Here is a 22,196-nt window from a genome sequence, read left to right on the forward strand (position 1 = left end):
CAGACGGACAGACAGACGGACAGACAGACGGACAGACAGACGGACAGACAGACGGACAAACAGACGGACAGACAGACAGACAGACTGACGGACAGACATCATTCTACTTTGTATTATAGATAAAGAAAGACCAGCCAATACCTACAAATATTACTTATTAACAGACCACAATGAATGCCAGAATTCCTACAAAATTAGAACTGAATTTTACAGGTATATCTTTTTTTTGGGGGGTGGGGGGTGGGATGGGCAAGTTAACCCTCTTTAAATAGCATAAGACCTGTCCTTGACCAATATTATCCTTTTCAGAAAATTACGTTGAACTATCGATTTAGCCGTTTATGAGATTTTATTTGTCATACATATTTACCTTATCTGTCCATCCGACAGTCCAAAATTTGTGATTATCTTCGATGCTGAAATCATTTCGCTGATTTTTAAAAAATATTTGTTATTATTAATCTTGAAAAATATATAGAATAACTTTAAGAGGTTTCGTGATAATCATTATAATCATTAAACTAAATAAAAGGGAGGGAGGGGACAATGGACTGTTTAATACACTAGTCCCTAAAAGTTTTATAATAACGTTTTCTTATTCGTTGGATGAACAACTTTGGGAACTTTATTGTACCATGATAGGTTGGTTCATTAAGTTAAGTGTCCAAACGTTTCAACCAATAATTGTAATCTACAGAAAGGGTAATTTAGTGTATTAGGGATGCACATCTATTTATCGTCCATTGTCTTATCCCTTTAGATCCCTGACTAATAATAAGCAATTCCATCTATGATTTTTTTTGCTACACTACTTATTGGTAATCTTTTTTTAGGCTATCAAGAAATGAACCAACAGAAGCCTTAAGAATGAAAGTATTCAATTATCATAACTTCTTCAACTTTGATTATTTAACCCCTTACAGTCGGGCCACTTGCCGCACCTTAATCAGTCGGGGGTGTGGGGGGGGGGCGTTCAACGCCACCCCCCCCATGTTATCTCAGTTCCTATTAGAGCTAGAGCCCTGTGTTATGATGAATTTCCGACCTTAAGTAAGTCAAGGTCAATTTTCGATTCCTTCACCCTTTTATTTAACAACCTTTGTTTTTAGGTCCTTTTTTACTTAAAAATTTTAAACGGCTGTATTTTTTTTATTTTTGAAGCTAGAATAAAATTTTTTTTGCAGAAAATGTTAATCTTTATGTAAATTTTATATTTCAAATATCAAAATAAAAATTTCAGCGGCCGCAGCTGCAAAAATTGCGGCCACAGGAGCCATTTAAAGATTTCTGGAGACCTGGAGGATCAGGACCTGCAGGATCATACCTGGAACCTGAAATTGACTTGAACACCTGTATTTAATATGAGGATGTACTACTAGAGGATATTTTAGTATTTTGGTAGGATTAAATGCTTTTTTTAAGTCAAAAAAATATGTTTGCTCTTTACCTGGATGACCCTACCAGGTTTGCTGGCATCCTGTGCCCGCCAGGATGGAGATATTCAAAAAATTCCAACTCTCGTTTATGTGTCATACCCAAACTTTAAAAGTCACGCAGTTTGGGCTCTTTATCTTTCACACACAGAAAATGAGATAGAAAAAACCGGATGGGGGGGGGGGCGTGTAACGCCCCCCCATCCCCCGACCATTAAGGGTTAATATGTTTTCTCGTATTCATTCGAATCCGGTGGATAGGAACCGGTTCTCATCCATACGAAAAAACTATGTCTAGCATCGTATTTTATACAGCTTTCTACGAATATAAAAATTGTACAATCAAAAGATTATAACCAGTTTTTTTAGCCGGTGCCTTCGGCACCTCGGGGCTAAAAATACTAGTTTTAATCTTTTATTGTACCTTCTATATCCGCGGAAAGCCGTTTATAATACGATGCGAGAAATAACTATTATTGATAGTTTTATTTCACCAATATAAATATATTTTTCAAATTATATTTATTTCATGTTTTATTATTATTCAAGTCCAAATATAATCATAATTTTTTTTCCTTCAGTGATGTCCTGTGTAGTTTTTTCTTCTATTTTACCTCTCGCGTCGCTATATGCCGCCAACGAGATAGGATAATTTTAATTTGTGCCTGTTTAAAGGTTCCAGCAAAAAAGCATCTTTACATGTTTCAACAATGGTCAATTTTAAATTTTGGCAGTTGAATTTGTCACGTTATTTGAACCTAGTGGCCGCCCGGATTGATGGATCAATAATAAAAAAGCTTTCATAGAACATACAAATTCGTATTTTTTTTTATAGAAGTAGAAAATTGAAGATGTAAAAAAGTTTATTTTTCAGAACATACAAAAACATTTGGGGAGGGTGGTTCTTTTCCATATCTTGCGGCATACTTCTGGCGGAAAAACTGATATGCCTAGATATAAAAATGATTAAAAATTAAGTGCAAATAATTATTCAATTAATGGACGTAGAATATACGTGGATGTACAGGAGAAAAATTGTCATCAATTTTGGTTGCAAATTCCTTTTTATTGGTCGGGCCATTTATCCAGTAGGAGTAGAGGGATGGGGTAAAGAAGGGGATATGGGAGATCGTTATTTTAGCCCGCTACAGAGTTCACTTTACTATAGAACATTTGGTGTAAGATTCAAGTAATAATAAATCCATTATCATGTTGTACAAGTTCATAAGTATCATTCAAAATAATTTCTTTTTCTGAAGCTAAGCTGCTCTACATAACTTTTTTTTATATATATATAGCTTTTTCTTTATATATTATCAAGAATCTTGATAATCGCTGAACCAAAATGGGTCTTCTTTACAGTTTAGCTTCTTAAATGTCCAGGGAAAGTGTATAATAATTTTGGGGAAGGTTAAGTTCACCCTCCAAATCTTCCCTAAAAAAATGACCCTCCCCACCCCAAAAAAATTGTTCCTTTCCCTTTTTGAAACTAAAAGTGAAAGCAAAGGGCAGACTTCCCCCATCCCCTATTATCTCAAGTGTCCCATGAGGCCTCTAGGGGCGTAACCGCTAGTTTACAAAAACAAAAAGTTGTTAGAATTAATAAAGCATAGTAAAATAAAATAAACTGTTCACAAAAATCACAAAACCTTGCAAAAGTACATTTATAATACACGGACAGACGAAGACGCCATATTTATGGGTAGCTGCGATGCTAATAAGTATAACTGTAACCTCTTGAGCGGAGCAAAGTTCTTCTCTGACTTTACTTGATGTCCACTTGGCTATTCTCTCATAATCTGCAGGGTCCATTTTAGTTTTACCTATAGAAAGATATTAGTGGCTACGCTCCAAGAGGCATCTAGAGGCACTGACCAATTTCATTTAATTTTAGTTTTTAAAGATTTGGGGGATAGAGGGACACAACCCAATCTTTCCAGATTTTGTATAATTTTTTGAGGAACACGACTCCAGTTACGTCATATTTTTCTTTCCCGAAAAAGGGAAGGGGGGAAGAAAAAAGAGATGGGAGAAAAGGGGGTTTTCCCCATCTCTTTTGAAGAGATTTTCTTCCCCCCTTCCCTTTTTCGGGAAAGAAAAATATGCGTAACTGGAGTCGTGTTCCTCAAAAAATTATACAAAATCTGGAAAGATTGGGTTGTGTCGATAAAGGTCCATTTTTTCTAGGGTTCATTCCTTGGGAGGTTGTTAGTACTCTCCCCAAAAACAGTTATAAACCTCCCCCGAATTCCATTTCGATGCAGCGGTTAGCGAGATCCAAATGTACAGACAGTCAAACGGACATCCTGTTACTTTTACATATAAAATTCAAATAGATATTCCTTTATTTATTCTTTAAAAAATATATTACTAGGCCTCAAGGTTGGCAAGATCTTTAGCTACAGAAAATCAATTATTCTTGTACTTAAAAAAAACAAATTCGGCGAGGTTATTTATTTTCAGGGAAGGTTTACATCTTGATAATGAAAAATATTCCAAGGACCTGATAAATGATTCATTTATACAGACAGACAAAAATCCTACTCTTTTATAAAGGGAAATATAAATAATGTTAACATTTATTTATCGCATTGTATTATAGACATCATTCCGTAGGTATCAATATGAAAAATTATAAACAGTTTTGTTATACCCGAGGGGCCGAAGGTCTGGGCTAACAAATGTTTTATGTTTTTTTTATATTTTATTATTCGCTGAACATTGTCTGTAATACGATGCTATACATGATTTTTTCAGTACCATTATGAACCGATTCTAAACCAGCAAATATTAACCGGTTAAGAAGCTAAAGTGGAAAGAAATTAACTGTTTAGTACCTTTATTTGCTTCTAACTTCAGAGCACTACTTCGTTTTGCCTAAAACATGTTGTTTTAATAGTTATTTCTAGCATCGTATTATTAACGGCTTTCCGCGGATATACAATGTACAATTATAAGATTAAAACCAGTTTTTTAGCCCCGAGGTGACGAAGGCACGGGCTAAAAAAATTTGTTTTAATCTTATGATTGTATATTTTTATATTCGTTGAAAGCTGGATATAATACGATGCTAGACATAGTTTTTTCGTATGGATGAGAACCGGTTCCTATCCACCGGATTCGAATGAATACGAGAAAATATGTTATAGGTTTCTTTTAAGGAATGCGTTTTCTAAGTTTAACAAATTATACTTTATTTAATGACAGGCGTCCTATTTGAAAGATATTTATAGAAAAAGTTAAAGTTTGCTGTTATTCCCAAAAACCCAATTGTGGAACAATTTAATAATGTTATTCTATCTCCATCTGTTCCATTCCTGCGGGGCCATGCAGACTCTTACTTAACCCTACCTTACCTAAATGAAATTTTTAAAAAAATACTTTTTAGTGACTTAAAATTGGATTCAAATTATCAAAATATTTTTAAATAGACAATACCTCTATGTGATGAACTCTTTGGGCTACAAAGTTTGATAACATAATTGCTCCTTCTGAAATTAGAGAATAGTTATTTCTCGCATCGTATTATAAACAGCTTTCCGCAGATATAGAATGTACAATTATGAGATTAAAACCAGTTTTTTAGCCCCGGACTGCTTTTAAGCAGCTTTTTAGCCGCTTCAAATTTAAAAAACTGATTTTCTTGTCTCCTGTAAAGGAGAGAAGGCTGAAACTTCTTGTCAACATTTCCATCAATATGGAGCATAATTATGTATAAAACATCAACAGCGGTTGGACTGCTTTTAAGCAGCTTTTTGGCCGCTTATTTTTCAAAACTGATTTGGTCGGCACCTGTAAAAGAGAGAAGGCTGAAACTTCTTGTCAACAATCTTATTGATATGAAGCATTATTAAGTATAAAACATCAATAGCGGTCAGACTGCTTTTAAGCATCTTTTTAGCCGCTTTTATTTTTCAAAACTGATTTTCTCGGCTCCTGTAAAATATATAAGGCTGAAACTTCTTGTCAACATTCCTATTAATATGGAGCATAATTAAGTATGAAATATCAATAGTGGTCGGACTGCTTTTAAGCAGCTTAGAGCCGCTTTTATTTTTTAAACTGATTTTCTCGGCTCCTGTAAAAGATAGAAAGCTGAAACTTCTTGTCAACATTCCCAACAATATGAAGCATAATTAAGTATTCATCATCAATTGTGGCCAGACTGCTTCTAAACAGCTCTTCAACCGCTTTTATTTTTTGCAACAGATTTTCTAGGTTCCTATCATTGGTAATCTGATTGCTTTTAAGCTGCTTTTCTTTTTAAAACTTTCAGAAACCTTAATTTTTCAAAGTTTAATGATTTTAAGTTTTTGCATATTTATCTCTTTCTTTTCTTTGTTATGATAACAGTTAATCAGCTGTATAAATTACTTTGTCTGTTTGTCTATTTCATTAAAGATTTTGTGCTTCGCTACTTATGGATGTTGTCATCCTTTTTTTTTATGAGGAAAGCTGTTCATAATACGATGCGATAAATTATTTCAGTGTGGCATCGAGACCAATGATATCCGCTGGATTAGAACCCTCATCGGCTAACAAAAGTGGTTTTAATCTTATATTTTTTTGGTAGCGAAGCTACTCTAAAATTTGAAATGTCCGTCTGTATGTCTGAAACGTTTTGGGGGAAACGTGATTTACTCGGCTTCTATAAAAGACAGACAGCTGAAATTATTAGGGATTTTATCATTCTTCATATTTTCACCAAGTTTCATTGAGATATGTCAATTAATTGGGGTGCTAGATCGATTCCTAGACTTTCATGATTTTCATGATTTTCTCTATTGCTATTAAAGATAGAAATCTAAAATTTTCTAGGATCAAATAAATTCGAATTCTGCACACTTCTATAAAGTTTCGGTGAGATTTGCTTATTGGTTGGGGTGCTAGATCGATTCCTAGTTTTTATGTGTTCAAGCTTTTTCCTAGTCCAGATAGATGGCTAAAATTTAGGGATTAAATAAGTTTACATTTTACATAATTACACAAAGTTTCATTAAGATTTACTTATTGGTTGAGGTGCTAGATCGATTCCTAGATTTCCACATTATAAATCATGAAAGGTTTCGTGATTTCACAAATTTTTTTATTTTGTATTTAAATACTCTATAGTTCATTCTGGATGTTCTTCCATGATTTTTAAGCTTCGCTACTTATGGATGTTGTCATCCTTGTTTTTCATTTTGTGTCCCGGAAAGCTGTCTATAATACTTTGCAATAAATAACTATTACCTACACCATTCTCCAGTCCATGAGCTGTACAAATCCCCAATGCGGCTAAAGCCTTTGATGACGTCATAGCCTACACAAAGATATGTTTGATATAGCTGAACTACTCTATAAATCACACATTGTACGTCCGTCCGTCGGTCCATCCGTATTGACGAACCCCAAACTGTCCCACTTTGAGAAAGACGATTCCAGTGACGTCATATACGTTTCGGGAAAGAAAAAGGGAAGGGGGGAAGAAAATATCTTTAAAAGAGATGGGAGAAAAGGGAAGAGATTTTCTTCCCCCTTCCCTAAACATATATGACGTCACTGGAATCGTCTTTCTCAAAGTGGGACAGTTTGGGGTTCGTCTCCGTCGGTCTCTCAGACAAGCTTCAAACGATACAAATATTTTCAAAAGCAAAGCTTTCCTATAATGAGGATCGATCAATCCGTCCGTCCGTCTGGAATGGTTAACTGTTTTTGTTAATTTGAGAATGTTAGAATTGTCCTATCGATTTAAAACTTTGCATGGTGATTCCTGTAGTAGTTAGGTAAGATTTAGATAGCGTAGCAACTCTATAATCTTACAATTTTTTCGACTTTTATACATTTAAATTCTGATTATTCGTATCTGACACTCTACAAGTGTCTTAACCTCTTTTCGAGGAAGCTTTGTGTTTATCAAGTACGAAATTAATTCCTTATCATTAATCCCAGAATTAAGCGCAAATGTCGTCTTTTTTGACTTTCCCTTCATAAAGTGACGCAGCATGGATTGTTTATATGCGCCCACGTTTCACTTTTGAATGAGACATGTGTGTGTGAAGATTTCGGAGAACAAAATTGGGCCTATCATTGGTCTCATAGTGTGTGAACGACCCTAGTATATCAGGGATTTGAAACCATAAGAGCTTCAGGTAGAATTTGTTAATTTGATTAAGAAGTATGGTGTATAGGACGATTATATGTAGTTTTAAAAAAAGGCTTTAGCCAGCTAAGCATGAAACTTAATTATGATTAATATATGTTTTAGTAATTTTTATGTGCCTTATTGTTGCAATTAACAATGATTTATTAAACCAAATAATTTTCCTTTAAAGCCAAAGTTTCCAAAGATTTTTTACCGTAGAGAAAAATGATTTTTAAAAAGCAAATAAGATTACGTGGTTATAAATAACTGGAATTATGAACTAATTGATATTGTAATTTCAGGTCTTTGAAATAATTTCATCAATAAATCTATATTCAAACCTGCTGTTGAAACTTGATGGTTCCTGGTATTGGGGGTTTGTATGTTCGCCAACTGATCTCGTGAACTTCCCGCTAATTCGGAAGTCCAAGCTCAACCAAAGTGTCATGGTTGAGACAATTTCAAAAGACTTGAAGTTTAGGCGTTAGCAAATTTCAAAGTATCTGATGAATAGGCGTTAGCATTCATCAAGAGATCAATAGCATCTAGATTATTGATGCAAAAAAGAAAGAGCTGCACAAGCAATTTCAAATGAATGGAGTTTGAAGGAGCTGCACAAGCGAATTTCAAATAAACTGATGGTTGAAGGCGCTGCACAAGCAATTTCAAATGGTTCTGAAGAATAGGCATTAGCATTCTTCAAAGAATCTGAAGAATAGGCGTTAGCATTCTTCAATAAATCAATAGCATATAGTGTATTGATGCAAAAAAACATTGACAATTTTTCTGTGAAATAATTACCTAGTGAATCAATATGGTGCTCACTAAAAAGCAGAAAATTGAGCGAGCTATCGCTATTGGCAATGAAAGGCTAGAGGTGTTTGACGAACAGATAAAAGTGTTTTATGAAAATCTAAAAGCCTGCCAAAGTTTTAGTTCATGTGAAAATGTGAATTTAAAATCAATTCGTGACATTTTTAGTGAGGTCAAGGACCAATCTGACCTAATAAAAAGTCTAAAATCTGCCGTGGAGACTAGTGAGATGCGCAAGTTCAAGCGTGATTTGTATGAAGCTAGTGAACAGAAAACTGTTGCAGTTAAAGTTTATGCGTCGTTGGAGCAGTGTACGAAAATTCTGCACTGGCTTGACAATGATTCAGACGACGCGAGGTCGAGCACTGTCGCCAGGAACCTCGACGTCGTTGAGAAGGTGAGGATGGACATGGGAGTGCTTAAAATTTCCATGGAGTTGCGCCAAGAAGTACGTGATATATACCGAAGGCTTAGAGAGATGGAACGTCGTTCATCTAACTCGGATAAGCTTGGTGTCTGTGGCACCAATAATTGCGACAGTTATTATAGTCGTAGGTTGCTCCATGAGGCTAGTGCTGGTGTGAATACAGTCTACAAGTCAAGTTCTGCACCCAGCCCCTGTACCTTCTTTGTTGATAATGAACCGGTTGGTACTGCCGTAGCTGTTGATAATGAGCCGGTTGGTACTGCCGTAGCTGTTGATAATGAACCGGTTGGTACTGCCGTAGCTGTTGATAATGAGCCGGTTGGTACTGCCGTAGCTGTTGATAATGAACCGGTTGGTACTGCCGTAGCTGTTGATAATGAGCCGGTTGGTACTGCCGTAGCTGTTGATAATGAACCGGTTGGTACTGCCGTAGCTGTTGATAATGAGCCGGTTGGTACTGCCGTAGCTGTTGATAATGAACCGGTTGGTACTGCCGTAGCTGTTGATAATGAGCCGGTTGGTACTGCCGTAGCTGTTGATAATGAACCGGTTGGTACTGCCGTAGCTGTTGATAATGAGCCGGTTGGTACTGCCGTAGCTGTTGATAATGAACCGGTTGGTACTGCCGTAGCTGTTGATAATGAGCCGGTTGGTACTGCCGTAGCTGTTGATAATGAACCGGTTGGGTCTGCCGTAGCTGTTAATGATGAACCTGTTGGTTCTGCTTGTGATGCTGTTATTGAGAAACCTGTTATTTCTGCAGTTGACGCTGTTGTTTGTGTTGCAGTCAAATCTGATGTTAAAGATACTGCCGTAGCTGTTAATGATGAACCTGTTGGTTCTGCTTGTGATGCTGTTATTGAGAAACCTGTTATTTCTGCAGTTGACGCTGTTGTTTGTGTTGCAGTCAAATCTGATGTTAAAGATACTGCCGTAGCTGTTAATGATGAACCTGTTGGTTCTGCTTGTGATGCTGTTATTGAGAAACCTGTTATTTCTGCAGTTGACGCTGTTGTTTGTGTTGCAGTCAAATCTGATGTTAAAGATACTGCCGTAGCTGTTGGTAACATTGCTACGGCAGGTGAGGCTGTAGCCGTTCACAATGATGATGCTGAAATTGGTTGCGTTGCAGCCGGTTCTGATAATGAGGTTGGTGCTGTTGTGAATCAAGAATCGACCTGGCTGCTGCCAGGCTGGCCGCCCGACACAGGGTAAAGGGCCTGCAATATGGCGGGTGTTGCCGCCAGAAAGTTATTGAAAGTCTGCCAACCCCACACATATCTAATCTACAACATAAACTATTTATGTGAAAATGATCTTTAAAGAAAAAATATTACAAGTTATATATTAAGCTTGTGAAGGGAACCTAAAAAGGTTCTGCAAAGAATATTCATTATTCAACTAATTTTATTGTTCATATTTAAGCACAAAAATTCTACAAAATTGTTTAGACTTTTAAAGCAGATTTTAAAAGATTTTGTTTCTTTAAGTATGATTTTGAAAAGCAAAAGTTTGTGTGTATCAACTACCAAATGATTTTTGCAGATTTTTTTTAGATTGAGAAAAATAGATTTTCAAAATTATTTTTCGAGGTATTTTTTTCATGGTTCACGTTTGCTTAAAAAATGTTATTTCTCAGATTCTCGTATGAGATAATGCATTAAAGTAAAGAACACAACATGTAAAATTATTATGATAATGTTTAAAATATTTCTTATTATTATTTTAAAAAGATTATCGCAAAAAATCAAGATATTTGTTTTAATTTGTAAGCAAATAAAGTTTTTTCTTTCACTCCGGAGGCAAGGATTCCTAATAATCCACGCGTAAAGATTTTTCTTCATTCCGAGAGCAGAGATTCGTAGTAATATATGTACCTAGCGACTTCGGACAAATTTAAACCTTGAGAAAGTATTTATAGCAATTATTTCCTAGGTACGTATATTTTCGTTCATGTCTAAAAATGTAAACTCTCTTTTCTATGAGATAAGCATTTATAATAATGAACACGATGTATGATATTATTAAAATATTGATTATTATTTATATGAATATCACAGAATTAATTTAAGATAAACTATGCATATTTTAAATTAACCTTTCCTTCATTTTTATCGCAGATATTAAAATAAAAGCGGTTATTAAAAAATTATGATTAATAATTGATTCTTATTTTATGGAAATTGAGATTTTTTTTAGTAAAATAGCCACATTTTTCATATGCTATTTTTATGCCTAAAATAAGAATCAATTGAAATGCGATTAAATTTTATTCTATTTCATATGCTCAAATTTAATTTTATTGAGTTCAATTTCTTTTCAAAAGTACAATTCATTTTAAAACTTACCTGAAAAGTTTACCAAAAATGAATAAATGTGTCGAGGTTGCGTGATTCGATATTTATTCTAAGAGAAAAAATCAAGTATTTTTTTTAGCAGATTTTTTAAAAATTATATATGAATTTCAATCAAGTAAACATTTTTATTCAGATCAAGGAATGATTGAAAATTCATATTTAAAGTCTCATATTTTTTTACAAAGAAAAATTGGTATTTTTTTTATAATTTCAATGAAAATTCTAACGAAGATATTATTATTTTGCTATTCTTTAAGTATTAAAAAGTTTTATTGTTGATTGAGATATTACAGTTCTTATTCATTAAGTTTGAAAAACTTTCTGCCCAAGGATTTTGAAAAATTTTTTCTTACTACTCTTTTTGATGCTTAACCAATTTAGTTTTAAGTACCTATAAATCTTAATTTTCTTGTCTAAGATTTATTTCGTTTTACTTTACCATTATTGTTTACATTTCGACCTGATTTCGTAGGTACTTATTGATTTATTAATAATGATTTATTACCTATTGATTATGAAATGATTATTATTTAGTATAAGTTGTTATATTTACAACATCATGATTAATAGGATTATCCATTTTAGGATTTGTGTATGTGATCTTGTGATTGTCATGTGCATGGAATGTTGTATGGTACAAACCAATCCCCATCCTTCTATCCTAAAATGTGAGGTATTATGAGTCCTAGTGAGGAGTATAATATTGTGTATGCATTTCACGGGGTTTCATTTAGTTAGGAGCAGAAATTGTCATGTTTTTCGGGATGTGGCTATTCTCATGTGATTATGGTGAGTTGAGTTTAGTGAGAAATGTTGCTAGTGCTCAGCGCAAAAAAACCTTGAATCTCGTTAAGGAAGTTAATTTGACTTTCAAACGGGGGGTGTGTCTTAACCTCTTTTCGAGGAAGCTTTGTGTTTATCAAGTACGAAATTAATTCCTTATCATTAATCCCAGAATTAAGCGCAAATGTCGTCTTTTTTGACTTTCCCTTCATAAAGTGACGCAGCATGGATTGTTTATATGCGCCCACGTTTCACTTTTGAATGAGACATGTGTGTGTGAAGATTTCGGAGAACAAAATTGGGCCTATCATTGGTCTCATAGTGTGTGAACGACCCTAGTATATCAGGGATTTGAAACCATAAGAGCTTCAGGTAGAATTTGTTAATTTGATTAAGAAGTATGGTGTATAGGACGATTATATGTAGTTTTAAAAAAAGGCTTTAGCCAGCTAAGCATGAAACTTAATTATGATTAATATATGTTTTAGTAATTTTTATGTGCCTTATTGTTGCAATTAACAATGATTTATTAAACCAAATAATTTTCCTTTAAAGCCAAAGTTTCCAAAGATTTTTTACCGTAGAGAAAAATGATTTTTAAAAAGCAAATAAGATTACGTGGTTATAAATAACTGGAATTATGAACTAATTGATATTGTAATTTCAGGTCTTTGAAATAATTTCATCAATAAATCTATATTCAAACCTGCTGTTGAAACTTGATGGTTCCTGGTATTGGGGGTTTGTATGTTCGCCAACTGATCTCGTGAACTTCCCGCTAATTCGGAAGTCCAAGCTCAACCAAAGTGTCATGGTTGAGACAACAAGTGTTCGTTTCCTAGCGTTTTAGAGCTTCGCTTTTATGGATGCTGTCATCCTTGTTTGTAAAGGTTTTCTTATATCTTTTTTTACGACAACTTAAAACCTTCTTTAACACACTCACAATGTGCAAATTGCAAACTCATAACTAAAATGAAAATTGCCCACCAAAGTTTTGGGTATTTTATCTTCTTTTCGTCTTGCGGACGCAGGTATGTAGGGTTTGCTTGGACCTAGCAGCTCTTTCTTTCCTTAAATAATCATTTAATTAGACTGCTGTGATCGCATTAAATCAGGGGTATGAGGCAGGGAGGGAGGAAACATTGGGCTGTTTCATACACTAATCTCCAAAGATTTATAATAACGTTTTCTTATTCGTTGTGCTAATAATTTTGATTATTTCTGTAAGTTGAGTGTTCAAACGTTTCAACCACTAATTGTAATTTAAAAGAGGAATACGTTTGTTTGTTATCATTGGGGGTGTACATCAATTTATCGGTTATTGTCTTATACCTTTAGATCCCCGGGTATGAGGCCATACCTAACATACCCAAAAATTTCACATTTTATTTCTATTTTGGGGGTTGAACTATCCCCAAAATTGGATAAGTATGCTCTGGATGTGTATGAAGTTTTACTACAAGGGTAAATCATAATGGTAATAACTTTAGGATTAAATTAAAGTAGTTTGTAATTATTTAATACTTATATTTGCGGGAACTTTTATTTATTGAAATCTTCCAATTTTTAACATTTACAAAACAGCCTGCTTTATTGCATCAAGATCCATGATAGATCTACATAGGAAATAAATGTCTATATATAAGCTCAAGTTTTCCAAGCAATAAATGTTTAAAACTCATAGTGCTCCAATAATCCGTAATAAACTCTCATTGACCAGAACGACAAGACCCATTATTTTACTGTATAAAGAATAAATTCATTTTTTTTATTTCATGTTGCTATTTGAATTATATTGAAGTATTAAATTTCTATCCATAAAACAGAAAATTTAAATTTATAATATAGTAAATAAAAGAAAACTTAGTTTTAAAATAATTTGATACTAGCAATACGTGCGTAATGTGGTCAGATATTGAACTAAAATTTAACAGTTAACTAAACATATTAACCCTTTCAGGACGATAATTTGAAATAAAAAATATTAAGATCTTAAAACAGTTTAAGAAAGAAATTGTCAGTGAGAAGATAATGGAAGAATAGGGTTGATAGTCAGAATTCAGATAACCAAAAGAAAGTAAATAAAACATTGAATAAACCTAGCCAATAGCGAGATAATTATATCGAGCCCAACTCTAGTAATGAAATAACTCAGCTATCTTTTCTTTTCTAGAAGAATGCATTTAGTGATCTAGCTTTCAACAAGGACGTATATAATACGAAATCTATAAGGTAGCAATGGTGTGCTTTTCTACAAAGTGCCAGATAACCCCCCGTAATCACTGAAGGAGCCCTAACTATGTGGGGCCTCTACCTGCAGTGTCCTAAACCTGCAGTAAGAAATTTAACCTAACCTAACCTGACCTAAAGAAATAATAAAAAAAACGAAAACATCTCAACCCGTACTTTTCAATTAATTTAAAAAAAGGAAGGGGAGAAGGATAACAGTGTTCAAAGGGTGCTTTGTGTGAAAGTGCTGATTATTTCTACCTGATAGATCCATATTCACATCTGCCTAAAATTTAAAACATTAAAAAAAAATTAAATATACACACTTATATATCATTGACTTAAATGTATTTTTAAAAAATACTGCGAAGAAAAATACTTTTGTTTAATTTGAAATCTGCATAAAATTTTAAGGATTTTTTATAAAATTCGTTTTTTATATAATTCTTTATTTAAAGGCGCAAATACGATTTAAGTTAATAAATTTTGACCAATAGGATAGCTGGATTGGAAACTACCTACTCTCTAATTGGTTGAATGATGTACGTCACTTTAGCTTCTCCAATCAGAGCGCAGATAGTTTTCAATCCACCAATCACAGATCTCAAAATTATTTAACTTAATTTGTATTTGCGCCTTTAAATAAAGAATTATATAAAAAACTAATTTTATAAAAAATCCTTAAAATTTTATGCAGATTTCAAATCTATTATATTGATTAAAAATCTTTAAAACTTTTATAGTCTATTATCTAATAAGAGACACACTGCAGACTGAGTATGTATGCAAGTTTAAAAAGTACAAGAAAAAAAACATAACTAAAATAATGCTTCTAATTGTTTAAGTTATACTTGGTTTTAATGATCTCTCGACTCTTAAGTCTTGTATATTTTAGTAAACCTTAATTTTAAAAACAATTTAAAAAGAACGTGTCCTTTTGTGATTGTTTTAAAAATAGCTAGTCGGTGCTCCTTCAAGTGATCATCTAGAGAATCCAGAGCATCATCCGAATGTAATGGGATGCGATACTCTAACACCCAAGGATATTAGGTTAAGCAACAGATAACAGACAACCAACCCTTTGTTTGCACGACCTTTGTTGGAGAAGTCCTAACTGTGCATGGCAATGAGTTGCGCCTGCTTTTGGGCCAAGGCATTTCCCCATACTCTTACTATTTATGTCGCGCACCTGACATGACAGCAGACTTTTCATTTCATCTGTTCAAGACCGCATGGGTTTTAAAAATGAAGCTTACCATATCAAAATATAAACTGTCAGTACTTTTCTGCTTACATAGCAAACAGGCTTTCTAAAACATTATTTGTGTTAATAAGACATATTTTCAATTGTTTAGACTGCAAAGACTGCAATGATAATATTTCAGTATCATATTTCGTAATCCATTGTAAAGTAGGAAAGTTTTTTTTTCTCTGTTAAGATTTTGATAAACTGATTGAGTTCTCCTTTTATGGGAAGAATGGCATAGCTTACAGGTTGGTTTTAGACTATCTTTCATTTATAGAAAGAGAAAACACTAAACTGAAAATAAATCTTACCCCTAAACTGTATCACAATAACATTGAGAATTGTGAAAGAGGGCAATCTAACCAAATAATTTTCCAGGTATTATCCTCTTAGAAATTTTTTTTTCAATATTGAAAATTTGAGTACTCCCCCCCCCCCCCGAACTATGAACTCTGGCCGCAGCGCTCGGCTCCCTAGCCTGCCTAGCCGCAGCGCTCGGCCCCCTTGCCTGCCTAGCCGCAGCGCTCGGCTCCCTAGCCTAAAACCTAACCTAAAATAGTTGTTTGTCGGTAGTCCGGGAAAGGGGGGGGGGGGGGGGGTACAAAATTGAAAAAAATTGAAAAAAAAATTTCCAAGAGGATAACGCCATTTTCCATATTATTTTGATGAACTGTATTTACCAAAAGGTGAATTATATTTTTGTTTATAACAAGGATTAAAACATCCACATAAGCGAAGCTCTAAAATTAAGAGGAAGGACAAACGAACAATAACTCTTGTAGAGCGTCAGAACTACATGCAACACATTAACTTTAAGTCGTGTTGCACAACGGCGTAAATAAAGGATACAGTAAAGAGTTTCAAATCGTCGTAGGGACTTTCTTATAACGATTATAGATTTGCTACGCTTCCTAAAACGTACCCAACTGTTATAGGAATATAATGCAAACTTTGAAATCGATAAAACAGTTTTAACATGTCTAAAATAATTAAAAAAGCTAACCGTTACAAATAGACGGACTGAATGATTTATTGATAATACCTACTGAAATGAATATCTACCTTCATAATTTGTACAAATTTCCATCCTTTGGTTCCCGGAGGCTCGGCACCAAGTTCAATGTCGTCGTCCTCACAAATCTAACAAGAAATAATAGAGTTACTCAAGATACATATTCTCTAAATGTGCCAATAAGAAAATACTGAAGGAACATTGAAGATATCTCGTTAGTTGAAACATTTTACAGATCTTGGTACGTAAGGGCATAATTTTTTCATTTCGTTTGCATTATGAGTCAGCAATAAAATGTCACATATCTTAGAATTAAGCTTTTTTCTGGGTAAATTAATTCGGGTAAAAATAATGTCAAGCATATGACAAAACATAAGATAGTTATGAAATTCGTTTGATAAAGTTAGCTTTTTAAAAGTTATTTAATGAAATAAATTCGTCTCAAATTTCAATATAACAAAATGTAAAGTTTCTGTCTGCAAAAATTCCTCCTTTTGATTTTGATGAAAAATGGGGTCAGTTGGGCCATCTAGATATACTATGTCTATTCAAGAAAGATTGATTAATAGATATAGAAGATCTAGATTGTTAATCGGGTTTTAAAAAAGGTATTCCTATAATATACGTGAATATTATGACAGGAGAAAAATTTTCATCAATTTAGATTGCAATCGCCCCCCCCCCCCCGCATTAATTAATCGGGCTGAGAATGGGGTAAAGGAGGGTGATGTGGGAGATCGTTATTATATTCCGCCACAGAGTTCACTTTATTAAAGAACATTATGATTTGGTGTAAGATAATAATAAATTTATTCTAACAGGAACGATAGATGAATATGTAGATATAAGAATCTAGATGGTTAATCTGACACCAAATTTCGTAGTTATCACATCGTATTATATACAGATTTCCGCAGATATTTAAAAAAGGATATAAAATTATTTTTTTTAGACCTGAGGAGCCGAATATTCGTGGAAAATTGTCTATAATACGATGTATACATGATATTTTAGTATGGCTTATAACCGGGTCTTATTCCAAGGGGTATGAATCAGTTTCGAAGCTATGCTGGAATATTTTACAGTCCGCAGAAACCTGTCTATAATACGATGCCATAAATAAATAAAACAACACCCCCCCCCCCCTACACACACACTGCATTAAAAGGAAAGGTATTAAAAAAAATGTTTTATACCTCTTCTAACTTTGGCTTTCTGTTTTCTTCTTCTGTAATATAAAATACATAATTAAATTAATTGCCAAAATTTAATTTAAAATCAAAGATGACAACATCCATAAAAACGAAGCTCTAAAACGGTAGGACAAACGAACATTAACACTTGTAGGGTGTCAGAACTTAATAAGCAGAATATGAATGCAATAGTTTAAGCAAAATTGTTAGTAAATTTGTTGCAAAACTGCTTAAATTAATAGATGTTTAATTACATACTTACATTTTCAGGACTTGATTATAAAGATGCTTCCCTTTTTTGTCAAAAATGTTAAAAATCAACATGTTATAGGAATCATCATGCAAAATTTGATTTAGATAGGACAATCGTAATATGTCTAAATTGTCCGTTACGGACAGACAGACGGAACGACTCTAATTATAGAAAGTCTTTGATTTTTTTCTCTATGATTTTAATAAACAAGGATTGTTATTTCCTATGCCAATGTCACAAGCATAAACAATCAATTTAGATAGACATTATCTTAATTTAATACAAACTAAGATTTCTTTAATAACATTTAAATTAGAACTTGATAAACTATCTTATAATATTATAAAGTAAGTTTTTTTTGTCCTTAACTTAAGATTTGGATTAAGTTCTCTTTTTAAGGGAAGGTTTATTTAGGTTCTGGGATGGTCTTATACTATTTTCCACCAATAAAGCCCCTTACACCTAGCTTATATAAATATAGACGGACACAAGTTGTAGAGTAGCTTCGCTGATAAGTTTTGTTATGTTTTACCTTGTGCTTTTAACTTCTTTTTGGCCTCCCTCGACTTATAAAAAAATATTTATCAGTACATAAAAATTATTTTTTTTGGCCGCTATTATAGATAGATGGATAAAATTTTTGTGGTAGGTAATTTCTATAAATAATGAGCATTTAGACATAAATGTCTAGTCGGTCTGTCGGTAATGCTATGAGGAATATTCAAACTCTTGGAGATATAGTATTTATACTCTGCTGTAAAAGATGTTTTTCTTTTCTTGTATTTTTTTTTATATTTCATTATATTCACATATGAATATTGTCATCCCAGTTTTAAATTTGTTTAACAATATTGAGCTATAAAATACTAAACCTGTAACTTTAAATCTTCGTCCAAATTGCACTTTCTATAAAATTAATAAAAATAAATAAAAACATATTTCATAAAATTTTATAGAATAATTAGTGTAATAATTTAATCAATTCTCTTCCCCACTTTTTAGGGGTAAAATTTAGTTGTTGCTCTTATTTTAGGTTAGGATTAATATATGGTTATAAGAACCCCGCAGGGATAAGGACTCGCCTTCATTAAGAGCCTAAAATTGAATACTAAAACCAAGGATCCAAAGGACTAAGACAATGGACGATAAATCTCCAACAAAAAGTAACAGAATTACATCTTATGTATATCAAAATAATTGTTTGAAATGTTTTAAGCCTACTAGTTTAAAAACAGTCAAATTTCAATAAAAGTACTCAAAGATTTAGAGGCAATAAATAAGATGAAGTGGTTATAAAACTTTGGGTACCAGTGTAATTTACAGTCCAATATCCTTTCCTCCGAATAATCTATTCAAAGCTTACTTTAGGTTGATTGAAGATATGTTTCTTGGTCTCCATTCTAAAATTATCATTTTAATCAGTTTTTTCTTTTTTGTCTAATTTTATATGCAATTACAGTAAAGCTTATCATTAAGCTTTATTAAATGGGAATATAGAAATGGGCAGAAAAAAAAAGAATTAAACCGCCCTAAGACAATTTTGAATTAAAATAACCCAAAACCATTCTGACATATATGTGAAGCTTCCCTAAAACTGGAGACCCAATCGGTTCAGTGGTTAGCAAGATCTTAACGGTTATATTAAAAGACCCTTTATATCATGACATAAGCCAATATTGAAAGCAAGTAGAGGGGAGGGGTTACAATGTTTTTATCCCCCCCCCCCCCTGACTTCTTCCAAACATGTGGGTCATAGACCTTTAAAATGCCTGTAAGGAAATATAGAAACCCAAAAAAACTGTAATGAAATTCTTAACCTCCACCCCAACCCCAAAAAATAAACAGACAGTTTTTCATATTTAATTCGTAGATTACTAAACAAATTGTATATATTTTTCAGATCATGGAAAGAAAACGAAGAAGCAGATTTCGTCGTATTTTCACAGTAGCTTTTCTCATATTTCTAACCCTGCGGGACAATCATAAACATTTATCTAACCTAACCTAAAATAACTGATCAAAAGCTACTGTGAAACTACGACGAAATCCGCTACTTTATTTCATTTCCATGATTCTATCTTTCTAACCTATAGAATAATAAGGTTTACTAGTTCGGAAAGCTGAAAAGCCACGATCTGACCTAAAATAACACAGTCATTGTTAATATTCAAAATAAATTTGTCATAAAATATAAATAGCTACATCCATAAAAGCATGAAATTCAAAAAGAAATTCTAAAATATAAATAAAAAAGATAAATCTTGAAATTTGATCAAAACACTGAAGAGGAAGGGGTTAAATAACTGTATCTCCCAATCGAAGTAAGCTTGTGCCGACTCTCAAATTAGTTTTGAAAATCAACCAATGGTGTCGGGAATTTTAACACAAGTAGCAGAAAACAATTTGCTAGCAGACGAAAAAAGTCATTGAAAACGAAAGGGAGGTAGTTATCTGGACCAAATTCAAATTGCTGCAAAATTGTGTTAAAAATCATCCATGTAACGTCATAAAAATGAGGGATTATCCATTTTTTTTAGGGGTTTTCTTTCCCACTTCTCCTCTCATCTCCCTCATGTTTATGACGTCACATTGTTGTTATCTGAATATACATCTATACTATGGATTTGTAACCTTGACGATTGATAAAAAAAGCTAACAAACCTTTCTACTCTGCCATTGGTTGTGAAAGATAAATAAATTCCAGAATCTATTGTTCCAAACATTTTTTTACATTATTATTGATATGTCTTAAAAAAGATATGACAATTACAAAGTAGCTTATAGTGCCGTCATACAATACAAATTACCAATGATAGGCCAGAATACATTGTAATTGTCCAATGATAAAATGTATACTGGCCTATCATTAGTCATTTGAATTGTATGACTTATTTTTTTATAAGCACTAAACAATGCTTCGACTATAATATTAAAGATATATGTATATAAGAACAAGAATGACAACGCTCTGGAACAGTAAGACAAACGAACATCAACAGTTGTAGAGTGTTAGAACTGAACAATAAGAGTCTTCAAGCATGACACCCATGAAAAAATTTTAAGGCATGCGCAAGCTGTATGAGTTATGGTTGGTCCAAAAACTCACCCCCTTAAAGGATTTTTAATTTGGTTAAGGTTTTCCAAGGGATATAGATTTTGAAAAATACGTGGTAAAATTAGGTATACATTTGAAAGGTTGCGTGATTTTTTTCAATTTTACATATATAATTTTCTTTTATGAGACATTAGGCGACCACTTTGAATGGGAGAGCTACATCTTTAATAGGTTTTTTCTTGGTCACTCTAGGCTGTTTCAAAAGACATGCAGCCGAAGGCTGTCCAACCAGCCGTTTGGCAGCCAGCCGCCATAAAAGATATCATAAATTGGCCAAAATTGACGTTTCTGAGGATTTTTGTTGGCATGGTGCGGCTAAGCTGTTTGACTGAAAGGTTAGGGTAACATATTTCTGAATTCATTCAGCCATGAAGTTTCATTTGTATTTTGAGAAAATGTTATATCTCTATTTCCCTGGCCATGACAGCCGGTCAAAGTCACTTGTATAAAAATGGCAAAATAAAACAGCTGTTATTGTACTTCAAGTTATAGCTGTTCTGGTAAGATGACAGGCCTAACCAGCACATCAACTGATAGTGTCAGGACATTGAAACTTTTGGGATAGATTAATATTTTGACCCCCTTAATGTTATTTTAACAGGTTTAACTATTCTTTATAATGTTTTACATAAGGATATATCTTATTAAACATAGTAGTTAAGATTTTTTGTCTGTAGCTTAAGATTTTGACAATTACTGAAAAGATGGAGGTCTCCATTATAGGGAAGCTTGACATAGGTCCCACATGATTTTAGTCCATTTTATTTTGGGACTTAAGTATTGGGATAGTTTTAGGCTGGATTTGCCCTTTCTACCTCTTTTTGAGCCCCTATACCTAACACAGCCACTTGATATAATATATATATATATAAAGATTACAACTACAATTAATATAATTACATTGAGGGGGGTCAAAATATTAATTCCCTTTAAAAATATTTAATTTCTGATAGTTTTAATGCTGGACAAGACTGTCGGTTCTTCCGTTACTGACCGTAAAATAATAATTATTTTAAATGTTACTGACCAATTTACACTCAATGACTTTGAACAGCCACTACGGCCAAGGAAATAAAGGTAAAATATTTGCTAAATATGCAAATGAATCTTCATGACCCAATGCACCCACAGATGTGTTACCCATGCCATTCGGTCACATAGCTTTGCCGCACCATGCCGCAAAAAAACTACAAAAATGTCATGCTTGAACA

The 22,196-nt window shown here is 33.3% G+C and overlaps 1 protein-coding gene across 1 annotated transcript; it reads right to left on the bottom strand.

Annotated features, from left to right (window-relative positions):
- Positions 1-2,278: 2,278 nt before the first annotated feature.
- On the bottom strand, positions 2,279-20,650 carry LOC145331986 (uncharacterized). Its single transcript, XM_080176882.1, has 15 exons — positions 20,532-20,650; positions 19,958-20,010; positions 19,234-19,270; positions 18,743-18,776; positions 18,403-18,436; positions 17,621-17,652; positions 16,475-16,552; positions 15,423-15,476; positions 14,428-14,452; positions 12,925-13,007; positions 6,666-6,735; positions 4,872-4,924; positions 4,271-4,310; positions 3,168-3,256; positions 2,279-2,383 (listed from the first exon to the last, which is right to left on the bottom strand). The coding sequence occupies exons 1-15, from the start codon at positions 20,591-20,593 to the stop codon at positions 2,297-2,299; spliced, it is 831 nt and encodes a 276-aa protein (XP_080033008.1). The 5' UTR covers positions 20,594-20,650; the 3' UTR covers positions 2,279-2,296.
- Positions 20,651-22,196: the final 1,546 nt, after the last annotated feature.

Source organism: Acartia tonsa, chromosome 11 (genome assembly GCF_053477335.1).
Source record: "Acartia tonsa isolate MP-2025a chromosome 11, ASM5347733v1, whole genome shotgun sequence".
Classification (NCBI taxonomy): Eukaryota; Metazoa; Arthropoda; class Copepoda; order Calanoida; family Acartiidae; genus Acartia; species Acartia tonsa.

Coding starts and splice junctions, on each gene's coding strand:
- LOC145331986 (XM_080176882.1), bottom strand. CDS start 20,593: ATGTTTGGAACAATAGATTCTGGAATTTATTTATCTTTCACAACCAAT. Junction 6,736..12,924: donor ATAAAATACCCAAAACTTTG/GTGGGCAATTTT, acceptor ATCTTTGTGTAG/GCTATGACGTCATCAAAGGC. Junction 2,384..3,167: donor AACTTTGCTCCGCTCAAGAG/GTTACAGTTATA, acceptor TTTTATATCTAG/GCATATCAGTTTTTCCGCCA.